Source organism: Emydura macquarii, unplaced genomic scaffold (assembly GCF_026122565.2).
Source record: "Emydura macquarii macquarii isolate MOO-44397 ecotype Brisbane River unplaced genomic scaffold, CSIRO-AGI_Emac_v2 contig_1096, whole genome shotgun sequence".
In the NCBI taxonomy this organism is placed as follows: Eukaryota; Metazoa; Chordata; order Testudines; family Chelidae; genus Emydura; species Emydura macquarii.
The window spans coordinates 18305-42630 of NW_027131233.1; the positions used below are offsets into that span (position 1 = coordinate 18305).

At 46.8% G+C, this 24326-nt stretch overlaps 1 protein-coding gene and 2 pseudogenes across 1 annotated transcript; all 3 read right to left on the minus strand.

The window, feature by feature from the left end:
- Nucleotides 1-7390: 7390 nt before the first annotated feature.
- LOC137151512 (olfactory receptor 51G2-like) lies at nucleotides 7391-8324 on the minus strand (annotated as a pseudogene).
- Nucleotides 8325-13485: 5161 nt separating this feature from the next.
- Nucleotides 13486-14424, minus strand: LOC137151513 (olfactory receptor 52P1-like). The gene is made up of 2 exons (XM_067545774.1): nucleotides 14040-14424; nucleotides 13486-13838 (listed from the first exon to the last, which is right to left on the minus strand). Exons 1-2 carry the CDS (start codon nucleotides 14422-14424, stop codon nucleotides 13486-13488), a joined length of 738 nt encoding a protein of 245 aa, XP_067401875.1.
- A 7654-nt stretch (nucleotides 14425-22078) lies between these two features.
- LOC137151514 (olfactory receptor 51G2-like) lies at nucleotides 22079-22656 on the minus strand (annotated as a pseudogene).
- Nucleotides 22657-24326: the final 1670 nt, after the last annotated feature.

Genomic DNA, 24326 nt, shown 5'->3' on the forward strand with positions numbered 1-24326 from the left:
CTGCCACCCACCAGGCCCCAACAATCCCTTCCACTCTTGAGAATCCCCAAATCAGTCACCAGAAAGGATGTGGACAAATTGGAGAGAGTCCAGCAGACTATAACAAAAATGATGAGGGGGCTGGAGCACATGAACTACAAGGAAAGGCTGAGGGAACTTGGCTTGTTTAGTCTGCAGAAGAGAAGAGTGATGGGGGATTCGATAACAGCCTTTAACTACATGAAAGGGGGTTCCAGGGAGGATGGAGGTAGGCTGTTCTCAATGGTAGCAGATGTCAGAACTAGGAGCAATGGTCTCAAGTTGCAGTGGAACAGCTCTAGGGAAGCGAGACTCCAGCTGGTCCAGCTGGGAGGCTGATCCGGTGGTTTGTGCTCTGCTCTGTGTATCAGGAGAGCTGGGTTCATTCCCTTGCCCTGTGTGATGGTGGAGAAGCCCTAGAGTGTCTCTGAGCTTATGCACAAGCTGATAATATCCCTGCCCTGCCTCACAGAGGTCGCGGGAGGATGAATATGTTCACAGTGCTCAGATACTCTGAGGAGAAGGCCAGAGGAGCCCTAAGATCACTTCTGTCAGGCATTCAAATAGCAACACCTCTGACATTTGGCTGTCTGTTGTTCCAATATGAGGGCCTACAGCTGCCAGTCCTGATGCAATACTGGGAAATATTTACAGACTATATATCCCCTAGAGACACTGAGGTACTGATTCTGATAAAACTCAATCTGATGCCGATGACTAGAATAGTTTTCATTCCATGACTCTGTAAAGGCAGCTGGACAATAGGATCACACCCCGCACATGTCAGCTTCCAACAACAGCAGCTTCAGTGCTTCCACCTTCATCTTGATTGGAGTCCCAGGTCTCAAATCAGCCCATGTCTGGCTGGCATTCCTTCTGAGCTCATTGTACCTGTTTTCTGTCCTCATGAATTGTGGTACTATTCGTATCATTAAAGCCGAGGAAAGCCGGCAGGCCAGGTTTGAGTGGGTGGTTTTGTGACCCCATGAAAGAGTGGGGTTGCCAGTGGGCGCATGTAGTTTCTCCTGGCTGCTCCTCCATGAGGCCAGAAGAGAAGGGCTGCATTGTTACAATACCCTGCTCTGGGTGACCAGAAGTGTAGGTCAGATAACATGAGTGACAGAAGCTCATGGTTTGAACTAGAGCTGGGCTGGAAAAGAGAGGAATTTCCCCAATGAAACATTTTGACCCACAGTGAAATGTTTCCTTTTCATCCATTTTTGCGGGTGGGTTTTCATAGAAAAATGATTATTCTCCACTGAAAATTCAGTTGCCATGGCCATGCCCATATACCCTGAAGAATTTGGAGTCTTATCATCTGCCTCTTTCTCGCAACAGCAATGAATCTTGCACTGACTGAGTCTATGGCTGCTCGCTGGGTATGGAAAGTGTAAAACTCCCACCCAATTTATCTCTCACCAGCTACTCTAACCAGCTTTCCCATCTCCTTCCAGCCCCCTCCATCCTCTACAACGGCCCCTTCAGCAGATCCTGAGGCCTGTGGCTACTGTGACAGGCCCCGGTAGCACATCTCTAATGGACCTGTGCTACCAGGGAGTTGGAGATGGTCCTACAGCAGTTGTGCAGGTACAAAGAGTGTTCAGAATGTGAAAACCCCAATACCCTGAGCTCTGAGTCAGGATTTCTCAATAGGTCCCATTTGCAGAGGTACACTGTGCTCTGGGATGGAGAAGAGCCCATAAAATATCAGTGAGTAGCTCCCAAATCCCTTAACGTTTATTTTCTCCTGGAACTTTAATGAGTAAATCCATGTTCAAAGCTTTTATTCTCTGGATCAATTGTGAATGTAGGAATTCAGAGCTGTGTTGCTTTGTGCTAAAAGGTCATATAAGGCACATGGAACAGTTCTGTTTCCTGACTGGGTGAGGGCTCCAACATTTATGCCCTGTATCAGCCACTCACAGTTACAGGGCATCCTGCATCTCTGCCCCTTCTCTGGTCTCCCAATGCCAGATGTCAACCTCCTCCCATTCTCTCTCTTGGGGTGAAATCCCCCCATTCTTCCACTCTCAGACTGGGCCCTGGGCTACAACGCACTGAGAATCAAATTGGTTTGCCCAGCAGCAGCAGGTTCTGCCCCTCTGGTTCTTCCCTTTGGGAGTCTGTGACCTGTGGTGACAAGAGTGACCAGCCTTCCTGAACCAAAGTGTTGTTCAGTCTGGACTGTAGGAATACAGCATCACAGGAGAGAATAAAAGAGTTTGAAAACAAGTCTGTACGTGTCTCTCAAGCCGTTCAACTCAGATGGGACAAGGCAGACTGAGTGTCTTCTGATTTCCCCAGCGGTGTCTGTGTGTCTGTCAGTCTGAAGAGCTTCTCAGCACCAGCTGCCCCACCTCTGGACAGACTCCCAGCTCTGGCAAAACAAGCTGTGTAACTTGGCTGGAGCCTGGAAATTGGGTCTTCAAAGCATGAAGCTCAGGGGTTGTTTCCCTTCCTTCTTGTTTTCCAGCAGCCTGCTATTAAACTAAGACTAGCCATTCTGGTAATATCTCAATATTTAACCCAATACTGGCAGACAATGAACAGCCCAAGAATTGGGTTTAACCTCAACATTCATACTTATGGCAGTTCAGCTCCTTGTCTGTCACAATACTGTTCCAGAATGACATGTATTTTATAAATACAGTACAGATACAGCCAGAGAGAGAGCAACAGGTGACTTTCATGTGTGAAATGCCGTTTGGTTTCCATGAATACTCATGCATTTCACTTTTAAAAGCAAGTTCACCAAACCCCCATTGTAGCACTTTCACAGAGGCTGGGGTTACTCTCTATTAGACCATTTTGGACTGCATTAATAGGAGCATTCCCAGCAGATCAAGGGAAGTGATTATTCCCATTTATTCGGCATTGGTGTGGCTGCATTTGGAGTATTATGTCCAGTTTTGGGCCCCCCATTACAAAAAGGATTTGGACCAACTGGAGAGAGTTCTGCAGAGGGCAACAAAATGATTAGGGGGCTGGAGCACAAGACTTATGAGGAGAGGCTGAGGGAACTATGTTTGTTTAGTCTGCAGAAGAGAAGAATGATGGGGGATTTGATAGCAGCCTTTAACTACCTGAAAGGGGGTTCCAGGGAGGATGGAGGTAGGCTGTTCTCAGTGGTAGAAGATGACAGAAAAAGGAACAGTGGTCTCAAGTTGCAGTGGGGAAGGTCTAGGTTGAATAATAGGAAACAGCTTTTCCCTAAGAGGGTGGTGAAGCACTGGAATGGGTTACCTAGGGAGGTGGTGGAATCTCCATCTTTAGAGTTTTTTAAGCTGTCTTGAGAAAGCCCTGGCTGGGATGATTAAACTGAGGTTAGTCCTGCTTTGAGAAGGGGTTTGGACTAGATTTAAAAATTGTCACTGATGGAGAATCTACCATGAAGCTTGGTAAATTGTTCTCACTACTCTCCCTGTTCAAAATGTATGCTTTATTTCCCGTCTGAATTTGTCTGCTTCAGCTTCCATCCTTTGGATTGTGTTATAATTTTCTCTCGTAGATTGAAGGGCCCATTGTTAAACATTTGTTCCTCGTGCAGATACTTACAGACTGTGATCAAGTCACCCCTTAACATTCTCTTTGTTCAGTTAAATAGATCGAGCACCTTGCGTCTATCAGTTTAAGGCAGGTTTTCTAATCCTTTCATCCTTCTGGTGTCTCTTCTCTGACCCCTCTCCAATGTATCAACATCCTTCTTGAAATGTGGACACCAGAAATGGACACAATATTCAAGCAGTGATTTCACCTGTGCCATATACAGAGGTAAAATAACCTCTCTATTCATAACCCAAGACTCCCCTGATTGTACATCCCGCGTCACATTCGCTTTTTTGGCTCCAGCATCGCACTGGGAGCTCATGTTTAGCTCGACCCCAAATCTTTATCAGAGTCACTGCTTCCCAGGATAGAGTCCCCCATCCTGTATTCCTTGATCCTTGATGCGTACCTTTGCATTTAGTTGTACTGAAACACATATTAGGGAGGCACAGGTGGACGGAGTGAGTTGCCCAAGGTTACAGAAGACGGCTATGGAAGAGCATGGAAGGGAAGCCATTTCAGAGTCCCAGGTGAGCACTTTAACCACTGACCCATCCTTCATCTCTAGGGGCTAGTGGCTGGGGTGCGTGCAGCTGGCAGCTCAGCATGCTACATTACCGAATACTCAGGTAATTAAACTCCTGTAAGATCACTAAGTAAACAGGAACCCACGACTAACTTCTTTCCCTGATAACAATGCCGAGTCATGCTTTTTCCTGAGTCTGTTACAGGACAAATCATCCAACAACCAGGGCACAGATCAGAAGTCAGAGTGGACAACCCACCCAACATGAGCTTCCAGTATGACACGGAATGGGCTAAAGTGACCCATAGGAACACAGGGCTGGAAGGGAGCTCCTGGGTCAGGGAGACCAGTCCCCGGCTATCGCAGGTGACCCCAGCATATCCCCCAGGGCAGAAACATGCCAACACCCACCTTAAAACTAGTTGGGTTTATTGCCCCCCACTGCTCCTTCAATAGATCTTCTTCCTCCCTGGTGTTTACCCCGAGATATTTACAGAGCAATCCAACCCCCACTCAGCCTGCGTTTTGTTAAGGTAAAGCAGCCAAAACTTCTCTGCACATGGGCTAGTCTGAATTCATCTTTCTTGAATATCAGTGACCAGATTTGCGCAGTTTTCCACAGCAGGGCTCAATCATGCCTTGTATAATTATATTAATATTTCCCTGTCTGACCTGATACATTCTAGGAGCTCGTTTGCCTTGTTCACAGCCACATCACATTGGTGGCTCACAGTCATCCTGGCACTGACTAACACACCCAGCTCGCTCTTCTCTTCTGTCCTTTCCAACTTACCCTGGGCTGTATGAACAGAGGTGTAGTGAGTAGAAGTAGGAAGGTGATTTCACTTCTGAAGAAGGCGTTGGTGAAACCAGTGCTGGAATACTGCATCCAGTTCTGGTGCCTACAATTTTTTAAAGGATTTTGAAAGATTGGAGACGGTGCAGAAAGAGCAACAAAAGTTTTTGAGGGGCTGGAGAAAATGCCTAACTGGGGCAGCCTTCAGGAGCAGAACATGCATATCTTATCCAAAGAAAGACTGAGCGCTGACTTGATTACAGTATTCAAGCACCTTCACAGGGACAAAATACCGGGTCCTAAAGGGCTCTTTAATCTAGCAGGTAAAGTTACCAGAAGAACCATTGACTGGTTAATTTAATTTGGAAATTAGTCGCACATTTTTGGGTGATTAACCAATGGAACAAACTCAGAAGGGAAATGGAGACTTCTCCTGATATCTCCAAATCAGGTCTGGATGCCTTCCTGGAAGATATGCTTTACAGATGAACACAAGTTAGGCTTTCATCAAACAGCAGCCAACAGGCCAATAGAGGTAAAAATGGGTGAATTCTGAAGCCTTGGATATAGAGGGGTCAGACTAAACTATCCTTAATATGCCTCAATTTCACAGAGCATAAACCCTCAGGAACTCTGCTGGCCCCACATAGGATCCTGATTAGCTAACAAAGCAGGCATAGCTACAACATTTAGGTGAAGACTATTTCTTTCTGCTTTCCTTGTCCGTTCAGGTCCTTGCTCTATTTTCTGAGTCCCTTGTTGTGGAGTCTTGGTTACCCCGAGGCCCTCTAGTCCTAAAGTCCCTCTTTGTCCAGCAGCCTCTTTGAATATATACATGTGTATACTTACATGACATGTGATATTCTTATATTACACCCTTTCTCCAAAATAGTCACATGTCCCCAAGCTGTGCACAATATGCTTTGCTAGCATATTATCTAACATAATAATAAATAGTCCATAATTTGGAACAGAACTAAGGGATGGGATGATATTCACCTTTTCATTAACTACTCACCTGGGCACCTAATGTCCACAGGGTCAGCTGACCAAGGCCACTTAGTCCCAGATTGACCATTACCCACCTCATGTCGGTGCCAAGTGCGAGTTTGGCCTTTTCAGTGATTTTCCACTGTCTATTCTAAGAGGCCCTGCTCCCAGAATCCTCTAGCACTCAGGATCACCAAACTTGTCCATTGCAATACTGTATAGTGGTTCAGCACCATCAGAACAATCACTACAGGCTAAGTTAGACAGGCTTTGCTCTGGAGATACAGGAATAGAACTGGCACAAAGGAAGCCAGGGAGTTTTGGGACCCAGCCTGGTTTCTGAGAGAGAACCTTCCCATTTGTTTGCCCCATTATTTGAGGAAGCAGCCTTTTCTCAAACCCTCCCTATGTGACTCTGGGTCCAGTCACTGTCGTGCTCAGCTCTGTCTGTGTGACAGGCCCAAGGAGTGAAGCTGACCTTTGCGCTGAGACTGCTTTCTCCAAGACAAGACATCTAAGATGACGCCCCCGTGGCTGTTGCTCCATTGTTTGGCAGTTAGACCCATTCATCCCCAATGGCTTGAGATCACCAGTCTGGTGCGTGGCCTGAAACCCTTGGCTTCCCCATGACACTCCAACCCTCCTTTCAGAGATCCAGCACCTAAACCTCACTGGGGGGAGGAGATCAACAGTCATCATGAGCACTCCACTTCTACCCCTGACACCCAGGGGCTGCAGTCACTGGGATTCCCAGAGGCCAGCTTTCACAGGAGGCTGTGGTAAGGCTGTGGCCTCTGACAGCCAAATGTCAGGGGCGTTGCTCTTTGGATCCCTGGCAGACCTGATCTTAGGGTCTCCCCTGGCCCCCTCCTCAGAGTATCTGAGCACCTTGAACGTATCCATCCTCCCACCAGCCCTGTGAGGCAGGGCAGGGCAGGACAGGGCTATTATCTGCTTGTGCAGAGGCTCAGAGTCTGCCAGGCCTTGGTCACAGGTGCCTGGGTGAGTGCACAGGAAATGGTGGGCAGCCCTGCCCCTGGAATAGCCCCAATCACAGCTGGTGCCCCTCCTATGGATCATGCAGCAGCCAGAGTGCTCAGGAAGGGCCAGGACTGTGACTGCAAAACAGCTCTGCAGCTTTTCTCATGGCCCCGGGGTGTTTAACCAGAGACGGGACAGTGACAGGTCATGACAATGGGAGAAAACATCCACGTTCCGTCTCTGTGCCAACTGTATCCACAGCAGTTCTGAGGTCTGAGATGACACTGATACAGCTCTTTATGTGATAACATCCCACCCATCAAATGGCTCTACATAAACACAGAGTCGTTGTAAATACTGCTGCCTGACTCGCTCCCGTTCCCCCAGTGTGCTGTCCTTCCTTATCAGCAAGTGATGGGGATCAGTAGCTCATCTCCTCTCATGTCCTCTGAAAGTCTCTAGAATGGAAAAGGTTTCTCATGTTTTTCATCTCCTGCATTATCAATGCTGGCGCCGGGCGATGAACTGACCCTTCACTTTACGAACACCCTGATTATCCTCGCACGAATGGCTTTGGTTTTCACGCTGTACACAATTGGGTTCATCAAAGACGGGACCAACAAATGGACGTTACCCATGACAGTCTGAACCAAGGGAGAAAAGTTCTTCACGAATCTGTATCACAGACAAGCCAATCTCTGGGGTGTAGAAGAGCAGGACGACACAGACATGGGAGATGCAGGTGTTCAGGGCCTTGAGATGATTCGCATGGGATGTGATGCTCAGCACTGTTTTGAGGATCATCACATAAGATAGGAGGATGAGCAGGACGTCCAACCCCAGTGAAGCGAGTGTTCCAAAGAAGCTGTAGATGCTGTGGATTCTTGTAGCTGAACAAGCCTTCGTCATGACTTCCTGGTTCAGGCAATAGGAATGGGAGAGGACATTGGCGTGACAGTATCAGTACTGTTTCAGGAGAATGGGGAGTGGGAATAGAAGGACCATCCCACTTAGCAGAGACCCCAGTCCCATATTGGCTATTCTGGATGGTGTTAAGATGGAATCCTATCTCAGCGGGTTACAGATCGCAACAAAGTGGTCAAAGGCCATCGACAAGAGCATGGAGGATTCAATTAATGTAAGCGAGTGGATGAAGAACAACTGGGCAAAGCAGGCATCGTGGCTGATCTCCCTAGAGTTGAACTAAAATATGCCCAGTGTTGTTGGCATGGTGAATATGGATAAGTGAAGGTCTGTGACAGCCAACATGGAAAGGAAAATGTACATGGGCTCATGGCGTGATGGATCTGTTTTTATAATGAACACAATTACTGAATTTCCTAATATGGAAAAAACGTACATTAAAAAGAAGGGAATAGAAATCCAGACATGGACGTCTTCCTGCCCAGGTATTCCTGTGAGAAGGAACACCGCAGGTTGGAATTTGGTGTCATTGACAGCTGACATGTTGCACTGGGCAGGTCCGAGGAGTGTTGAACTTTACTTCCTGAAAGGAAAAATAACAGGAGACTTGATGATATTAAACAAGAATTTATTCTGCTCTCAATGCAAGTCTAGAGACTTCTAGGATCTCAGAGAAAATAAAAAAAAACACAGTCTTGGATTTACACTTGACAATTACCTGTTCCATTCATTCCCTCTGAAGCATCTGGCATTGGCCACTGTTGGAACAAGATACTGGGCTTGATGGACCATTGATCCAACCCGGTATGGCCGTTCTTATATTCTTATGTACACCACCGTTCAGAAGATAGGCACTGTCAGACTTCATCAGACCTGTAGTCTATCTAGCCCAGTATTCAGTGGCCGGTAAGAGATGCTTTTTCTGCAAAGGGCCTGATGGAGGGGGGGAATTCGGCTGAGTGTCCGCCGCTGAAAAGGTGTAAACAGCGGCCGTGTTTCGGCGGCGGGCACTGCCCCCTCCCCCGGAACCCCGCCGCGGCGCAATTGCGCCACCGCCGAATTCCCCCCCGCCGCTAAATTCGCCGCCGAATTCCCCTCCACCGCCAGGGCTGGACCAAATGGTCCCGCGGGCCGGACCAAATGCTTTCCCCACCCCTGCTTTAGAGAAAGGTAGAGGAAGCCCGGCAATAGACAGCTGTGAGATAACCTGCCCCCAAGGAAAGTTTCCTCCTGACACCCACTGGTTAGACATACTTTATAATGTAAAACTTTATAGCTCTTTCAAACCTTTTTTAAAAAAAGTCCCCACTATAATAATTGGATTTTATGGTTCCCCATATAAATAACCAGTCCCTCTTTGTATCCCACTAAGTTCTTCGTGCAGTTGATATCTTTTGGTTGTGAGTTCCACAGCCTGCTTGAGCACTGTGTGATTTTACATTTGTGACCTTTCCTCAAACACACTCTCTGGCTCTCCACTTTTGAATGTGTCCCATTGTATAATGTTTATACACATGGGAAGCACGTGGTGAAAATGGTCATTGTATTGATCTTGCCTCCCTTGATGTTATTTAAGTGTGTTTCATTGCCTCCACCCCAAGAGCCCAAATAACACCACTGCCTCTTTGCAGGACATATGATAAATTCTAAGGCCAGGTTCTGAGTTCAGGAACATTGACTTCAACAGTGTCACTCCAGATTTACATGTGTAAATTTGATTGGAACTGATCTCTATTTTCCTTTACTTTGCAAACACTCCCAGTAATACACTCTGAACCCCAAAAATCGCTCCAAGAAAAGTTAAAAGGAAAATTGAAACTTTTCCTGGCCAGTGTTGATTGAATCCAGAGAGGTTGATCATCCTACAGACTTCTATTTACCCTTACAGGACCCCATCCTCTCCCCAGACAAGGGTTCTGTAGTTATTTGGCACGTTACAAGCTAACACAGACAGTTACTTCATCTCAGTGGGAGAGTCATTGGTGTCACAATGAACAATGCAAACGTTAGATTTCACTCATATGCAGCTGAATGTCCAAGTAGTTTAGCCGTATTCGTGTAACAGGTCATGGGTGTAAATTACAGATAGCCACTATATAATCCCCTTATCTGCACCTCATCTCTACTCTTTGCTGAAACACAGACCAGCGGTTCTGTTGGCTCATGACTTTTGGAAAGTCTCACACAAGTATTGTAGAGTTATTGTTTACAGGACCCTGAATTTAAGTGTTAGGAAAAACTTTTGGTCAATTACCAGGAGACAGTGTCATGCAACTGCTCAGTGAGGAAAAAATTAAAACAATAATCCATTGCAAAGAGTAGTTGAAATACCACTGGAATACTTTCTAAACAAAGGCCATTAAGTAGTAAAGTTACCCCTGCTTCTTCCCGTACAGATTCCAACAACTCTGCTGGTGGCTTTTGATAGACATGCATGTAATGAAAGTTTGGTTTCTAATAATTGTATTACGATGAAAAGTTTTGGCATTACATTTAAAGTACTATCTTTTAAGGACCATGTAAGGCCATTCTTTCCCCTCCGTTCTTCATTCAGTGATGATTTCTCAGGTTAGAGGGGGACCTAAAATGTAGCGTGGGTCATCTGAATTTCTGGAGAATTTGAAAAAATTGCAGCCTTCAGCCCGAATTCATTCGCTTGTCATCAAAGATTAGTCTGGGAAATCCTAAACAACTAGTAGCTCTTCTGTCCTTGGGTTAATATCTGACTGGTTCCCATTAGAGTCTTTTTTGTCAATCTGCAGCCTTTATCCAGAGTGGTGCAAGCTTTGGGATCAACATATACAATATTCGTTCCCTGGGCTCTCACTCTCTGGTACACTGGTTTTCAACTGTTTTTCATTTCCGGACATCTACAAAATTTCAAATGATGGTGTGAATCTAACACATACTCTGCAGACCCCCAGGGGAACAAGGACCACAGGTCTAGTACAGAGTAACCCCAGCCCTTGTTCTAGTGCTACAATGGGGGTTTGCAAAAAGTGGTTTTAAAAGTGAAATGCATGATTGATTTGATTTGATTCATGGAAATCAAACTTCATTTCACACATGAAAGTCACCTATTACTCTATCTCTCTCTGACTGTCTCTGTACTGTATTGATAAAATACATGCTATCCTGAAACGGTATTGTGACAGAGAAGGAGCTGAGCTGCCATAATGATGAATGTGTATGTGAAACCCAATTCTTGGGATGTTCATTGTCTGGGTATATTGGGTTAAATATCGGGATATGACCAGTATGGCTAGTCTTAGTTTAATAGCAGGCTACTGGAAAACAAGCAGGAAAGGAAACAGTAGCTCATGAAAAGCCATCCCTCACTAAACACTTCAGGGAGGTTAAGAAACAACCCCTGAGCTTCACGCTGTGAAGACCCCATTTCTGAGCTTCAGCCAGGTTACACGGCTTGTTTTGCCAGTGCTGGGAGTCTGTCCAGAGGTGGGGCAGCTGGTGCTGAGAAGCTCGTCAGACTGACAGGCACACAGACAATGCTGGGGAAATCAGAAGACACTCAGCCTGCCTCGTCCCCATCTGACTTGAACAGTTTCAGAGACACGTACAGACTTGTTTTAAAACTCTTTAATTCTCTCATGTGATGTTTTATTCCTACAGTCCAGACTGAACAACACTTTGGTTGAGGAAGGCTGGTCACTCTTGTCACCACAGGTCACAGATTCCCAAAAAGAAGAACCTGCTGCTGCTGGGCAAACCAATTTGACTCTCACTGTGTTGTAGCCCAGGGCCCAGTCTGAGAGTGGGAGAATGTTGGGATTTCACCCCAGGAGACGGAAAGAGGCTGACATCTGGCATTCAGAGACCAGAGAGGGGGCAGAGATGCAGGATGCCCTGTAGCTCTGAGGGGCTGATACAGGGCAGAAATGTTGGAGCCCTCACTCAGTCTGGGTGGAGATGGGAAGGCTGGTTAGAGTAGCTCCTGAGGCATAGACTAGGTGGGAGGTTTACACCTTTCCAAACACAGAGTGCAGCCATAGACTGAGTTATTGAAGATTCATTGCTGTTATGAGAAAGAGTCAGAGGATGAGACTCCAGCTTCTCTAGGGGATATTGGTAGGGTCATGGCAACTGAATTTTCAGTGGGAAATTATCAGTTTAATATGAAAACTCACCCACAAAAATGGATGAAAAGGAAACATTTTACTGTCAGTAAAAACTTTTCAGAGGGAAAAATTATCTGTTTTCCAGTCCAGTGCTAGCTCAAACAGAAACTGTGAGCTTCTGTCACTCATGTTACCAGACTACACACCTCTGGTCACCCAGAGCAGGTGTTGTAACAGTGGAGCCCTTCTCAGCTGGCCTCATGGAGGAGTAGCCAGGACAAACTTGAGCGGTGTTGCAACCCCATGCACCCACTGAAACTCTACTCACTCATGGGGTTCCAAAGCCACCCACTCAAACTTGGCGTGCCGGCTTTGCTCAGCTTTAATGATACAAACACTGCTACAATTCGTGAGGACAGAGAACAGGTACAATGAGCACAGAAGGAACGCCGGCCAGACATGGGCTGATTCTTGACCTGGGACTACAAACAAGATGAAGGTGGAAGCACTGAAGTTGCAGTTGTTGGAAGCTGACATGGGTGGGGCGTGATGCTAGTGTCCAGCTGCCTTTATAAAATCATGGAGTGAAAATTATTGTTGTTATCGGCATCAGATTGAGTGTTATCAGAATCAGTCCCTCAGTGTCTCTAGGGGGTTTATAGTCTGTAAATATTTCTCAGTAAATTGCATCAGTTGGTCTGCATATTGGAACAACAGACAGACAAATGTTAGGGGTGTTGCTATTTGCATGCCTAAAAGATGTGATCTTAGGGTCTACCCCAGCCCTCTCCTCAGTGTATCTGAGCACTGTGAACGTATTCATCTTCCTGCCTCCTCTGTGAGGCACTGCAGGGCGACTATTTGCTTGCGCATAGGCTCAGAGACACTCTGGGGCTTGCCCATAGTCACACAGGGCAAGGGAATCAAACTCAGCTCTCCTGAGTAGCAGAGCAATGCCCAAACCACAGAACCAGCCTCCCAGCTAGATTCTCACTCACCCAGAGCTGCCCCACTGCAACTTGAGACCATTGATCTTAGTTCTGACATCTACTACAATTGAGAACAGCCTATCTCCATCCTTCCTGGAACTCCATTTCAGGTAGTTGAAGGCTGCTATCAAATCCTCCCTCATTCTTCTCTTCTGAAGACTAAAAAAGTGCAGTTCCCTCAGCATCTCCTCATAATTCATGTGCTCAGGACTAGAAGGGATTGTTGGGGCCTCGTTGGTGGCAGAGTTGGTGACCTTGTGGTGGCAGAGAGGGGCAAAAGAGTCAATGATGGAGAAGAATAAGGAATGGTGAGAATCAACAATCATAGTGGTGGAAAATAAGTCTGAGAGCATATGAGATGCCACCAGTGCTGGTGGTTGGGAAGTCATGGAAAGGCTGAGTTACAAGGTGTGTGGGGGTGGGGGAAGATGGGTGATGACGCTAAAAGAAATCAGGTGATGGTCTGAGGGAGCAGTGCTTTGTGATGGAGTGATAAGACATTGTGTGTGAGGAACTTCTCAGACTGTGAACATCAACACGGCTGAGCTCAGCCAAATAGGGGCAGAGCACCCTGGATTAATGAGGACACATCCTTTCGCCCTCCTGTCACACAGATTTGAAGTCAGTGGCTGCAGGCAATCACATTCTGCAGGTGTATTTTCCCAGTTTGTCACGAAGCTCTTTGATTTTGACCCCATAAATGATAGGATTGAACGTGGGTGAAACAAGGAGATAGAGGTTGGCCAAGAGTACATGAACATGGGCAGCGATGCCCTGACCAAACCTATGTGTCACGGTGGAGAAGAGGCTGGTAGTACAAGCTATAACCATAACACAGATGTGGGGTGTGCAGGTGTTGAGAGCTTTTCGGTGGGCTTTTTTGGAGGAGATCCTGAGGACGGCCCTGATGATCAGCCCGTAGGACAGGCCAATGAGTGTCTGGTCTAACCCGATGACCACTAATAATATCACCAGGCTGTACATCCGGCTGACTGTGGTGTCCCCACACGACATCTTCACCACAGCGATGTGCTCGCAGTACGTGTGGGGGATAACGCGGTTGGTGCAGAATGGCAGCCTCTGCAGTAGCAGGGGCTCTGGCAGATTCAAGAGAACAGCTCGTATCAAACCCACTAACCCTAGCTTAGCGATTCGTGCATTGGTGAGGATGGTGGCGTATCTCAGAGGGTTACATATGGCGACATAGCGATCGAAGGCCATTATCACGAGGACGGCTGATTGTGTTGTACCAATCATGTAAAGGAAGAAAATCTGGGTGAGGCAGCCATCCACAGTGATGACTTTGGAACTGAACCAAAATATGCTCAGTGCCTTCGGCACAATGCAGGTAGACATGCCAATGTCTGTGAGCGCCAGCATGCAGAGCAGCAGGAACATGGGCTTGTGCAGGGTCTGCTCTTTGCTTACAACAAACAGAACCATAACATTTCCCAATAGGCAAATGATGTACAACACAAAAAAAGGGATGGAAATCCAGATGTGGCCATCTTCCAGCCCTGGGATGCCGCTGAGGATGAATGTTGACGAGTCAGAGGGCGTGAGGTTGAAAGCCTCCATGAGAGGGTTGTGGCACCAATCATGCTCAGAAACGCTCAAGGTGCCTGTGAAGGGAGAGAAACACAGCGAGGGGGGTTAGGCACTTGGTAACAAATAGCACAGTAAATATTTTATAGTTACTAACAATCTAGAAAGGGGGTGAGTAGTGAGGTGGCAACATTATTCCCCTCTATTCGGCACTGGTGGGGCCACATTTGGAGTATTGTTTCCAGTTTTGGGCCCCCCAAAAACAGGAAGGATATTCACAAATTGGAGAGAATCGAGCAGAGGGCAATGAAAATGATTAGGGGACTGGAGCACAAGACTTATGAGGAGAAGCTGAGGGAACAAGGCTTGTTCAGTTTACCGAAGAGAAGAACGAGGTGGGATTTGATAGCAGCCTTTAACTGCATTAAGCGGGGCACCTAGAAAGATGAACCTAGGCTGTTCTCAGTGGTGCGAGATGTAAGAACTAGAAGAAATGGTCTTAAGTTGTTTTGGGAGATGTCTGGGTTGCATATTAGGAAAACGTTTTTCACTAAGAGAGTGGTGAAGCACAGGAATGGCTTATCTAGGGAGGTGGTGGAATCTCCACCCTTAGAGATTTTTAAGGCCCGGCTTGACAAAACCATGGCTGGGATGATTTAATTGGGGTTGGTCCTGCTTTGAGCAGGGTGTTGATCTAGATGATCTCCTGAGGTCCATTCCAACCCTAATTTTCTATGATTCTATGATTAGCAGATGGCACCAAATTATTTAGGCCATAGTCCGGTCAAGAGATGTCCTCACAGGCAGCTAACGAAGTGTATTGATAAGAGATGATGTCCAAAGCCAAGAAGTGCAACAGTTATGTCCATTGGAGGAAACATCTTTATTCTGCCTTGCTAACTGACAAGGGTAAGTGGAGGCACTCAACAGCAACCCAGCTCCTTACCCTTCTCATGAATGCATACTGATAAAGTTTGCAGATTCCACAAAAATTGGGAGATTATGAATAATGAAGAGAACAGGTCACTGATTCACAGCGATATGGACTGGTTGGTAAACTGGGTTGAAGCAAACAATCTGTGTTCTAATATAGCTCTGTAGATGTATGCATCTATGAACAAAGAAGGAAGACGATAGTTACACAATGGGGGACTATCATGGGAAGCAGTGGCTGTGAACAAAATTTTGGGAGCGTGAAGGAATAATTATCTAAATATGAGCTCGCTGTGCGAGCCCGTGTCCAAAAGAGCTAAAGTGATCCTGGGATGATAAACAGGGGAATCTCACGTTGAGGTAGAAAAGTTGTTTTACCTCTTTCCTTGGCATTGGTGCAACTGCTGCTGGAATAATGTGTCCAGTTCTGGTGTCCACAATTAAAGTTGTATGTTGATACACTGAAGAGGATTCAGAGAAGGGGTAGAAGAATCTTTAAAAATTGTAAATCCTGCCTTACAGTGATAGACTAAATAGATTGAGCTCTTTGGTCTAAGAAAGATGGTTTAAGGGTGACTTGATAACAGTCTACAAATACACACAGAGGGAGGAAATATGAATAAGGGGCTTTTCAGGGTGGCATAGAAAGGTCTAACACCTCTAGTGCCTGGAAGTTGAAGTTAAACAAATTCTGCCGATAAATAAGGTGTGCACTTTTTAAACAGAGAGAGTAATTAACCACTGGAGCAATTTACCATGACAGATTTTCTGAGAATTTCTAAACCAAGTTTGATGTTTCTCTATAATCTCTGCTCTAGGAATTCCTTTGAGCAGGTCTCTGGCTGTGCTATACTGGAGGTCAGACTAGATGATCACAGTGGTGACTTCTGGCCTAGGAAATCGTGAAGACATCCCTGCAGCACATGCAGGATTCAGCTGGAGGTATTTTGCCTGCAAGCTGGTGCCTGGCTCTACTGAAGGCATTTTTTTACTTATGACAATGCTGAATTTAGCCCCAGGAGGAAAAAGTCTCATGTGACATTGGAGCCTTGAAAACGATACTCTGGTGTCTTTTTCACAGGGCTGAGGGATCCCGTGAGACACGGCATGGATGAATATTTCATATGAGAAAAATATTGACATGACCCCATAAAATCTCGGCCCTGAGGAATGTATGTACAACTGTCCCCATTAATGGCTAACAGAGCTGGCTAACAAATGATCCTAAAAAGTGCTGGCATCTGTGTCCCAGTGGTTTACTATGTCAACCAATGGCCAGGGGCTGCTTCATGTAGCAGCTGTATTTACCTAACACTAACATGATGCAGAATTCCTAGCTCTCATTATATACTGAGCACACTTCTCAGCTTGCTCGTTGTTGTTGAAGCCCCACAGTGTGTGTGTGAGAAACAAGAGCAGCAGCACAGCACAGGTGCCTTGGCATCTGTTACTCAGGGTGTGACTTTCTCACCGGAGAGAAACTGTCACTGATCCCCCCTAGACAAGGGAGAGGAGAGATGGGGGCTCCAGCCCTGCAGAGGAAGAGCTGTGGGGAGTTTGGGGCGGTTCGGAGGCTGTGGGGGCAACAGGTATCTGGGAAGACTTGAGAAGACACTGGAGCCCAGTGTAGTGTTTGAATCAGGGCAGCCTGGGAGTGGGAAGGAGATTATTGACGGGGTCAGATCCAATGGGAGATGGAACCAGGTGCAGAGCAAAGATCAATGAGGAAACCCCTGAAGTTGTGTAATTAACATTCAACAACCATAAAAAAAATGGGAAAAAAAATGAGGAAAGGTTGTGACACCCAGGCTGCAATTCTCTGGCTCGCCAGGGAAAGGAGGCTCTGAGACCTGCCCAGACACACTTATGGCCAGGAAAGCTCCCAGCACTGATCTGGGACCAACAATCAGAAGAAAAATTGAATTTGAGCAGTGCTGCCCGCCTGTCTGTCTACACCCCCCCTAATCACCCCCACAGCCCTTTGCCCTGCCGCACTGTGATCTCACTCACCCAGGACCAACACCAGGTGCCGGACTCACAACACAGAGACAGATCACAGAAATATCAGCATAGACTAAGTTAAATTCAGGGTCTGTCTGCGCTGGGGAAAGGGGAATGGAGGAGGAGCAGCCTGCACAGCCAGTCCGGGGGTGGAGGCAATCCCAGGAGCAGCTCAGTGTGTACAGGGAAGAGGAGAGGGACAGACCAGAGGGGAAGGGAGAGGGGAGGTAGAGACTAAAAGAAGCCAGCGCGAGTAACTCTTCCTCAAAACGACACAAAGTTTTAGCATATTCCCGCCAGTTATAAACCGAGACACAACTTTCTGATGTTTTCCATGTTGGGAATAGCTGAAATTGCCACGTGGCTATTGTAGGATCGGTCACAGGAGGAGGGATGGGTTGGATGGAGGAAGGTGTCAGAGACAATCTACTGCAGTGTGTCCACATTACATTACAGTCTGGAGATTGCAGGAGGCCCAGTTACACCTCTTTGGTGTGTGAATTAGGCAGGATGTCCAATCCCTATTTTGCCCTGTTTCAGGACTCTGTGCCACTGCGATCTGGATAGAGGACGTCCCGCCCCCCACTACACACACTGTGTGTGCCTGGATATCCCGCAGTGAGATTTCCAACACTGTCTGTTCTCCTCTAAACCAGAAACACCCTTTAATTTTTACTGTATTTTGTTTTTTCTCATCCTTTATGGAACCAGAGACACAGGGGAACAGACAGAGAAGACCCCCTCCAAAATTTTTACTCTAATTGTTTTGAACCTCTAAACTGTGAGTTTAAGATTTCAGCTACTCTCCCGGCTTCAGATCCAGCAGCAGTGAGAGCTATTCTGATAAGGTGCTGAAAGAGTCTGAAGGAAGATCCCCAGTTTATGTGGCATCCTGAGACCAGGCATGAAAGATGGGGATTTCAAAACACAGGGGCCCTGATTTTGCTCTCAGTGATGCCAGTGTCAATCTGGAGTGAGCCACTGAAGGCAGAATGTGAGAGCAGAATCTGGACAGTCTGTAAAGCCCTGTGTGACCCATTCGTTTTGTGAAATCTCAGCTCTCACACATACCCACTGCAGAGGCTTCGGCTGCATGTATTAACCTGGCAATGAAAGTGCTGAATTGGAACATCTGGAAAATTTGAGCGAACCAGAAAAAAAACCACACAAACCAAAAAATTGAAGACACTGAGACAGATAGAAGAAGACTGTAAGAGACAAGGAAATGATCTTAAAAGAAATATTTGTCTAAGCGACTTACAATAAATCTTTAGCTCCCTATTTAAATGCATGGAGTTTCTGACAACATTAAACAGTTCCAGTCTACATGCTGGAGAATTCCTGCCCAGATTATTCTTGATTTGAACACTTCCTGAGCCCTTAGCACTAAGGTTATTGGAAAAAACAGGCAACTCACCGAAATCCCTGCAGCAGAGAGGAAATCTCCTTACTGCGACCTGAAAATCAGTGTACGAATCTCACGTCTGAAAGTCACAGTGCTGGGCAGGGACCTTTATGAAGCCGCAGTGCAGTCCCTGCGGAGTCTCAGATTGGCCAGGACTCCAGGAGGATTCCCTGAGCTCCGTGAGCAGTGGGAAGAGCTGAAAATAGACCCTGGAGAATTTTAGTGTAAGAACCTCCCCTGGGAGTGAAGAAATGATTCACCGATAACAGAGGCTCAGATTGTGCATGTGGACAGGCTCTTGCGCATCCTTGTTTCAAACGTAGGATTTCCACACTGAGTAACAGTCCCTCTCATCCGCTAGCCTGTCTGACAGAGGGCAGCAGAGATTGCCCCAGCTTAGTCATCAATCCCTTGGTGCAATATCCTGCCATGGGGAACAAGTTCCCTGTAGCCTGTGGACTGACGGCCTGTGTATTTTTAGCCCACCTACAGTGACTGCACAGGCTTTGATCAGGGTGCAGGGAGATGTTCAGATGTGAGTTAGGTGCAAATTGTCCATCCGCATTCAAATGAACTTCTTTGTTAAACCAAGTTGGTTACCTGCCATATTTGCTATTCTCTTTGCACATCGGGATGGTTTGTTCCTGTGACCTCAATATGATTTATTTAAAATACAGCCCTTTTCTCCCTCATATGAGCCTCCCAGGGGTTCCCGCCCATCAGCTCCCTAAGGGAGTCAAAGTCTGCTATTCTGAAGTCCAGGGGCCGTATCCAGGGGCTGTTCTCCTTTCTTCCTTTTGTCAGGATACTGAACTCGACCATCTCATGGTCAATGCTACCCAGGTTACCGTCCACTTCTACTTCCCCTACCAAATCTTCCCGATTAGTCACACATGATTTCCCTTTACATAAACCATGTTGACTCTTCCCCAAGCAATCATGTTCATTAATCTCTCTGATAATTCTGTTCTTTACTACAGTTTCAAATATTGTGCCTGGTACCAAAGTTGGGCTTCGTGGTATGTAATTATCAGGATCGCCTCTGGAGCATTTTAAAAAAATTGCAATCACATTAACTCTCCCGAAGTCATCTGGTACAAAAGCTGATTTAGATGATAAGTTACATACCACACTCAGCGGTTCTACAATGTTATGTATGAGTGAAACTTCAGAACTCTTGGGTGAATCCCATGTGGTCCTGTACCCACGTATTACTGTTTAATTTGCCAGTCTCTTGATGACAAGTGCTAGATAAGAGCTAGGTTTGATTATTAAGCCCTGGATGAGAGATCCCTGGGCCTGAGTCTCTTGTCATGACTCCTGTGTGTGCGGCTCTCACTCACACACGCAGCTGTGCTTTGCCTTGGGGCAACACGGTGCAATTGGGGGCTTCACAGCTGTGTTGTGTGCAAAGCCATGCACTGGGCGGGAGCTGTCTAAATGGTTTCTCTTTGGACTCCTGCTTTAATCCAGTGTCCCAACACATGCTATATAAGAACTAGGTTTTATTATTAAGCCCTGGGTGAGGGATCCCTGTATAGCCAACTGCTTGGTCCCATCCCACACCAGGCCCATCTAACTGGGGCATGGCTTTGATGCTGCTAAATGCACCAGATTCCAGATCCAGGTACCTATTTTTGCCTGTAAGTGTCCAGGGATAATGTCGGCTGTTTGTGCTTCACGTCCCAGGCAGACTCCTGGCCTTGGCGAAGACTGAAAAATAATCATAAATTCTGCTCTAAACCCAGAACCCAGGACAATTGAGTGAGTTTGATCTTTTCTTATTTTATTTAAACTATGCATAATGAATGTGAGGAGATCCTGGCCACCGGCTGCTGTGGCTTAAGAGATGGGAAGATTCAGCAAAAGGACTGGACGTTTTTACATCTGAGAGCAACATGCAGAGCTTTGTGCAACAGGAGCACAAAAAGGAGAAGAGTTTTGATCTTTTACTTCCGGGTTGTGACTTTCTGCTCCCCTCCTGTGGCTGGGGAAAGGAAGGAGGATCTTGTGGCTAAGGCAGGGCACTAGGATTTAGGCAACTCACATTTAATTTGAGCTCTGGCACAGACTCCCTCTGTCACCTTGGAACATGACCTGCAGAACACAGCCCAAACCACAGGACCAAAATTCCATCTGGACCGGCTGGATTCTCTGCTGCCCCAGAGCTGCCTCCTGCACTGTGGGGAGCAGGGATCGCAAGGAGCCAGTTAAATGGTTTGATTCTCTGGACTGTTCCCCACCAGACTCAGTGGAGTTTAGAGGAGCCTGGGGGCTGAGATGACCTGTGCCTGTTTGTTACAGCTTCAATGTGCACAGAACAGTCAGGCCAAGCCCCTGCAGACGGGTGCCATGCCAGCGTGCCCCCTTGCAGCCTGAGGTACCCTGCAGGCACCCTGCCCCTCCCTCTAAGGTCCATGCAGAGACTTACTCTCAGCCTGTGTGACTGGAAACAAGATCCCCCTGTGTGGGGTCGTATTTGTTCTACAATACACAGGTTCTCTTAGTCTGCGCTCTGCCCTCCTCCATTGCGCAGGAGCCCCCCCGCCCTCCTTGCTGTGGTCTGCGTTGGCTCAGGCTCACCGCAGCTTTCCTGGATCCTCACCAGCTGGCCCCCTCGGTAGCTAAGTCCCTTCCCCGCAGGCTGAGCGAGGGCAGCCGTCCTTCCTCTGCTGCTGTCACCATGTTATGAGTAAAGAGGCAGCCGGCCCTGCCTCCCACGGCTCTTGCAGGTGGCAGGGAGTGAGGGGTCCAGGCACTGCCCTGCACGTCAAGGCCCCAGTCTCAGACCCTTAAAGAATCTGTAGGCTGGGATTTCCCAAAGCATGAACTATTGCCCAGCCGGGACCATCTTCCTTTACTCTAGTAAAACCCTCTGCTAGGCCTCGGTTAGCTCCAAAACTCCCGAGAACTTTAAGGGGCTGACTGATTCTATTGGCCTCCAAAGCTGGTGCCGCTCTCATGGATCATGCAGCAGCCAGAATGCTCATAAAGGGCCTGGACTGCAATTGCAAAACAGCTCTGCAGCTTTTCTCATGGCTGCTGGGTGTTTAACCAGAAATGGGACAGAGACAGGTCATTTAGAATTGGACAAAACTTCCATGTTCCTTCTCTGAACTGACTGTATCCACAGCAATTCTGAGGTGTGAGCTGCAACCGCTACAGCTCTTTCTGCGATAACATCCCACCCATCCCCTGGCTGTACACAAACACAGTCATTTTGTAAATACTGCTGCGTGCCTCCATCCCGTTCCCCCAGTGCGCTGTCCTCCCTTAGCAGCTGTTGAGCGAGATCAGTTGATCATCTCCCGTGTCACCAACGATGGAGCTGGGTGGCGAAAGGACCCTTCACTTTATGAACACCCTAATTATCCCGGCACGAATGGGTTTGGTTTTCATGCTGTACACGATTGGGTTCGTCAGTGATGGGATCAGCAAAGGGACGTTTCCCAAGACATTCTGAACCAAGGGAGAAGAGATCTTCATGAATCTGTATATCACGGACAAGCCAATCCATGGTATGTAGAAGAGCAGGACAATACAGACATTGGGGACGCATGTGTTCAGGCCTTGAGGCGCTCCACGTGCGACGTGATGCTCAGAACTGTTTTGAGGATTATAACATAAGATACGAGAATAAGCAGGAAGTCAAACCCTGCTGAAGAAATTGTTACAAAGAATCCATAGATGACGTTAACTCTGATATCAGAACAAGCCATCGTCATGACTTCCTGGTTCAGGCAGTAGGAATGGGAGAGGACGTTGGCTTGACAGTATCGGTACTGTTTCAGGAGAATGGGGACTGGGAATATTGGGATCACTCCTCTTAGCAAACACACCAGTCCCATCTTGACTATTCTGGGCGGTGTTAAGATGGAAGCATATCTCAGTGGGTTGCAGATCGCAACAAAGCGGTCAAAGGCCATTGACAAGAGCACGGTGGATTCAATAAAGGAAAGCAAAAGGATGAAGAACAGATGTGCAAAACAGGCATCGAAGCTGATCTCCCCAGAGTTAAACCAGAATATGCTCAGTACGGTTTATAGGGTGGATAGCGATATGCCAAGGTCTGTGACGGCCAACATGGAAAGGAGACTGTACATGGGCTCATGGAGGGTCGGATCTGTTTTTATAATGAACAGAGTGACTGAATTTCCTAATATGGAAATAATGTACATTAAGTAAAAGGTGATAGAAATCCAGACATGAATGTTTTCCTGCCAAAGTATTCCAGTGAGAAGAATCACTGCAGGTTGGAAGTTGATGTCATTGACAGCTAGCATGATGCACTGGGGAGCCCCGAGGAATTTAGATCTTTACTTCCTGATAGGAAAAGTAACAGGAGATTAGATGATATTGAACACGACATCATTCTGCTCTCCATGCAAGCCTAGAGACTTCTTGGAGCACAAGAAACAGCAGCAAAAACATAGCCTTGAATTTACACTTTAGGATTATATGTTCTATTCATTCCCACTGAATCACCTGCCATTGGTAAATGTCAGAAAGGAGGACACTGGGCTAGCTAGACCATTGGTATGACCCAGTATGGAAGATAGGCATGACTGATAGGAAGATAGGCATTACCAGAATTCATCAGATCTATAGTCCATCTAGCCCAGTATCCTGTGCCCAGTGCCATATGCTTCCGAGGAAGGTAGAAGAAGCCCTGCAGTAGACAGCTGTGAGATAACCTACTCCCAGGGAAAGTTTCCTCCTGACTTAAACTTCCTGATTTACACCATAAAATATGTCTAATAGCACTCCCAAACCTTTTCTAAAAAATCCCCACTACTGTAATTGAATTTTCTCTTTCCCCATATAAACATCCATTCCATCTTTGAATCCTACTGAAGACTTGACCCCATTGATATCTTGTGGCTATGAGTTCCGTAGCCTCCTTCAGCACAGTGTGATTCTACAATTCTGACCTTCCCACAAACACCCTCTCTGGGCCTCCACTTCTGAGTGGTGCCCATTGTATCTTAATGCTCTGCCTGGCCAGCCTTGATTGATTCCAGACAGGTCGCTCATCCGTCAGGCTTCTCTTTAGCCTCACAGGACCCCCATACTCCCCCACTTAAAAGGTTCTGTAGATATTTGGCAAGTTACAAGCTAACACAGACAGTTCCTTCAGTAGGGTGGAGGGGGACTGATGATGTCCCAAATAGTGAATAATGCAAACACTAGTTTTGCACTAAAATATAGTTGAGTTGCAAGTTACTTCAGCCACGCTCGTGTAACAGGTGATGCATGTAAATTACGTACAGACACTATTATAATCTGTTTTCCTTCACCTCGTGTCTATGCTTCACTGAAACACAGACTGCTGCTCCGGTGTCTCATGACTTTTTGGAAAGTCTGGCACAAGTGTAGCAGAGTTGTATGCTCAATACTGAATGTAAGTGCTAGAAACAGCTTCTGGTCAGTTAGCAGGAGACAGTATCATACAACTGCTCACTGAACAAAGAGTTAACAGCACAAACCCATTGAAAAGTGTATTTGGAATACCTCTGCAATACTTTCTACAGCTAAAGTCATTAAGTAGTAAAGTTACCCCTGCTCCTTCCTGTATGGATTCCAACACGTCTGTGGC

What these genes read in the sequence shown, in the direction of transcription:
- LOC137151513 (XM_067545774.1), bottom strand. Translation starts at nt 14,424, where the DNA reads ATGGAGGCTTTCAACCTCACGCCCTCTGACTCGTCAACATTCATCCTC. An exon ending in CGATCGCTATGTCGCCATAT is followed by an intron (nt 13,839 to 14,039) that starts GTAACCCTCTGA and finishes GGGACACCACAG; the next exon opens with TCAGCCGGATGTACAGCCTG.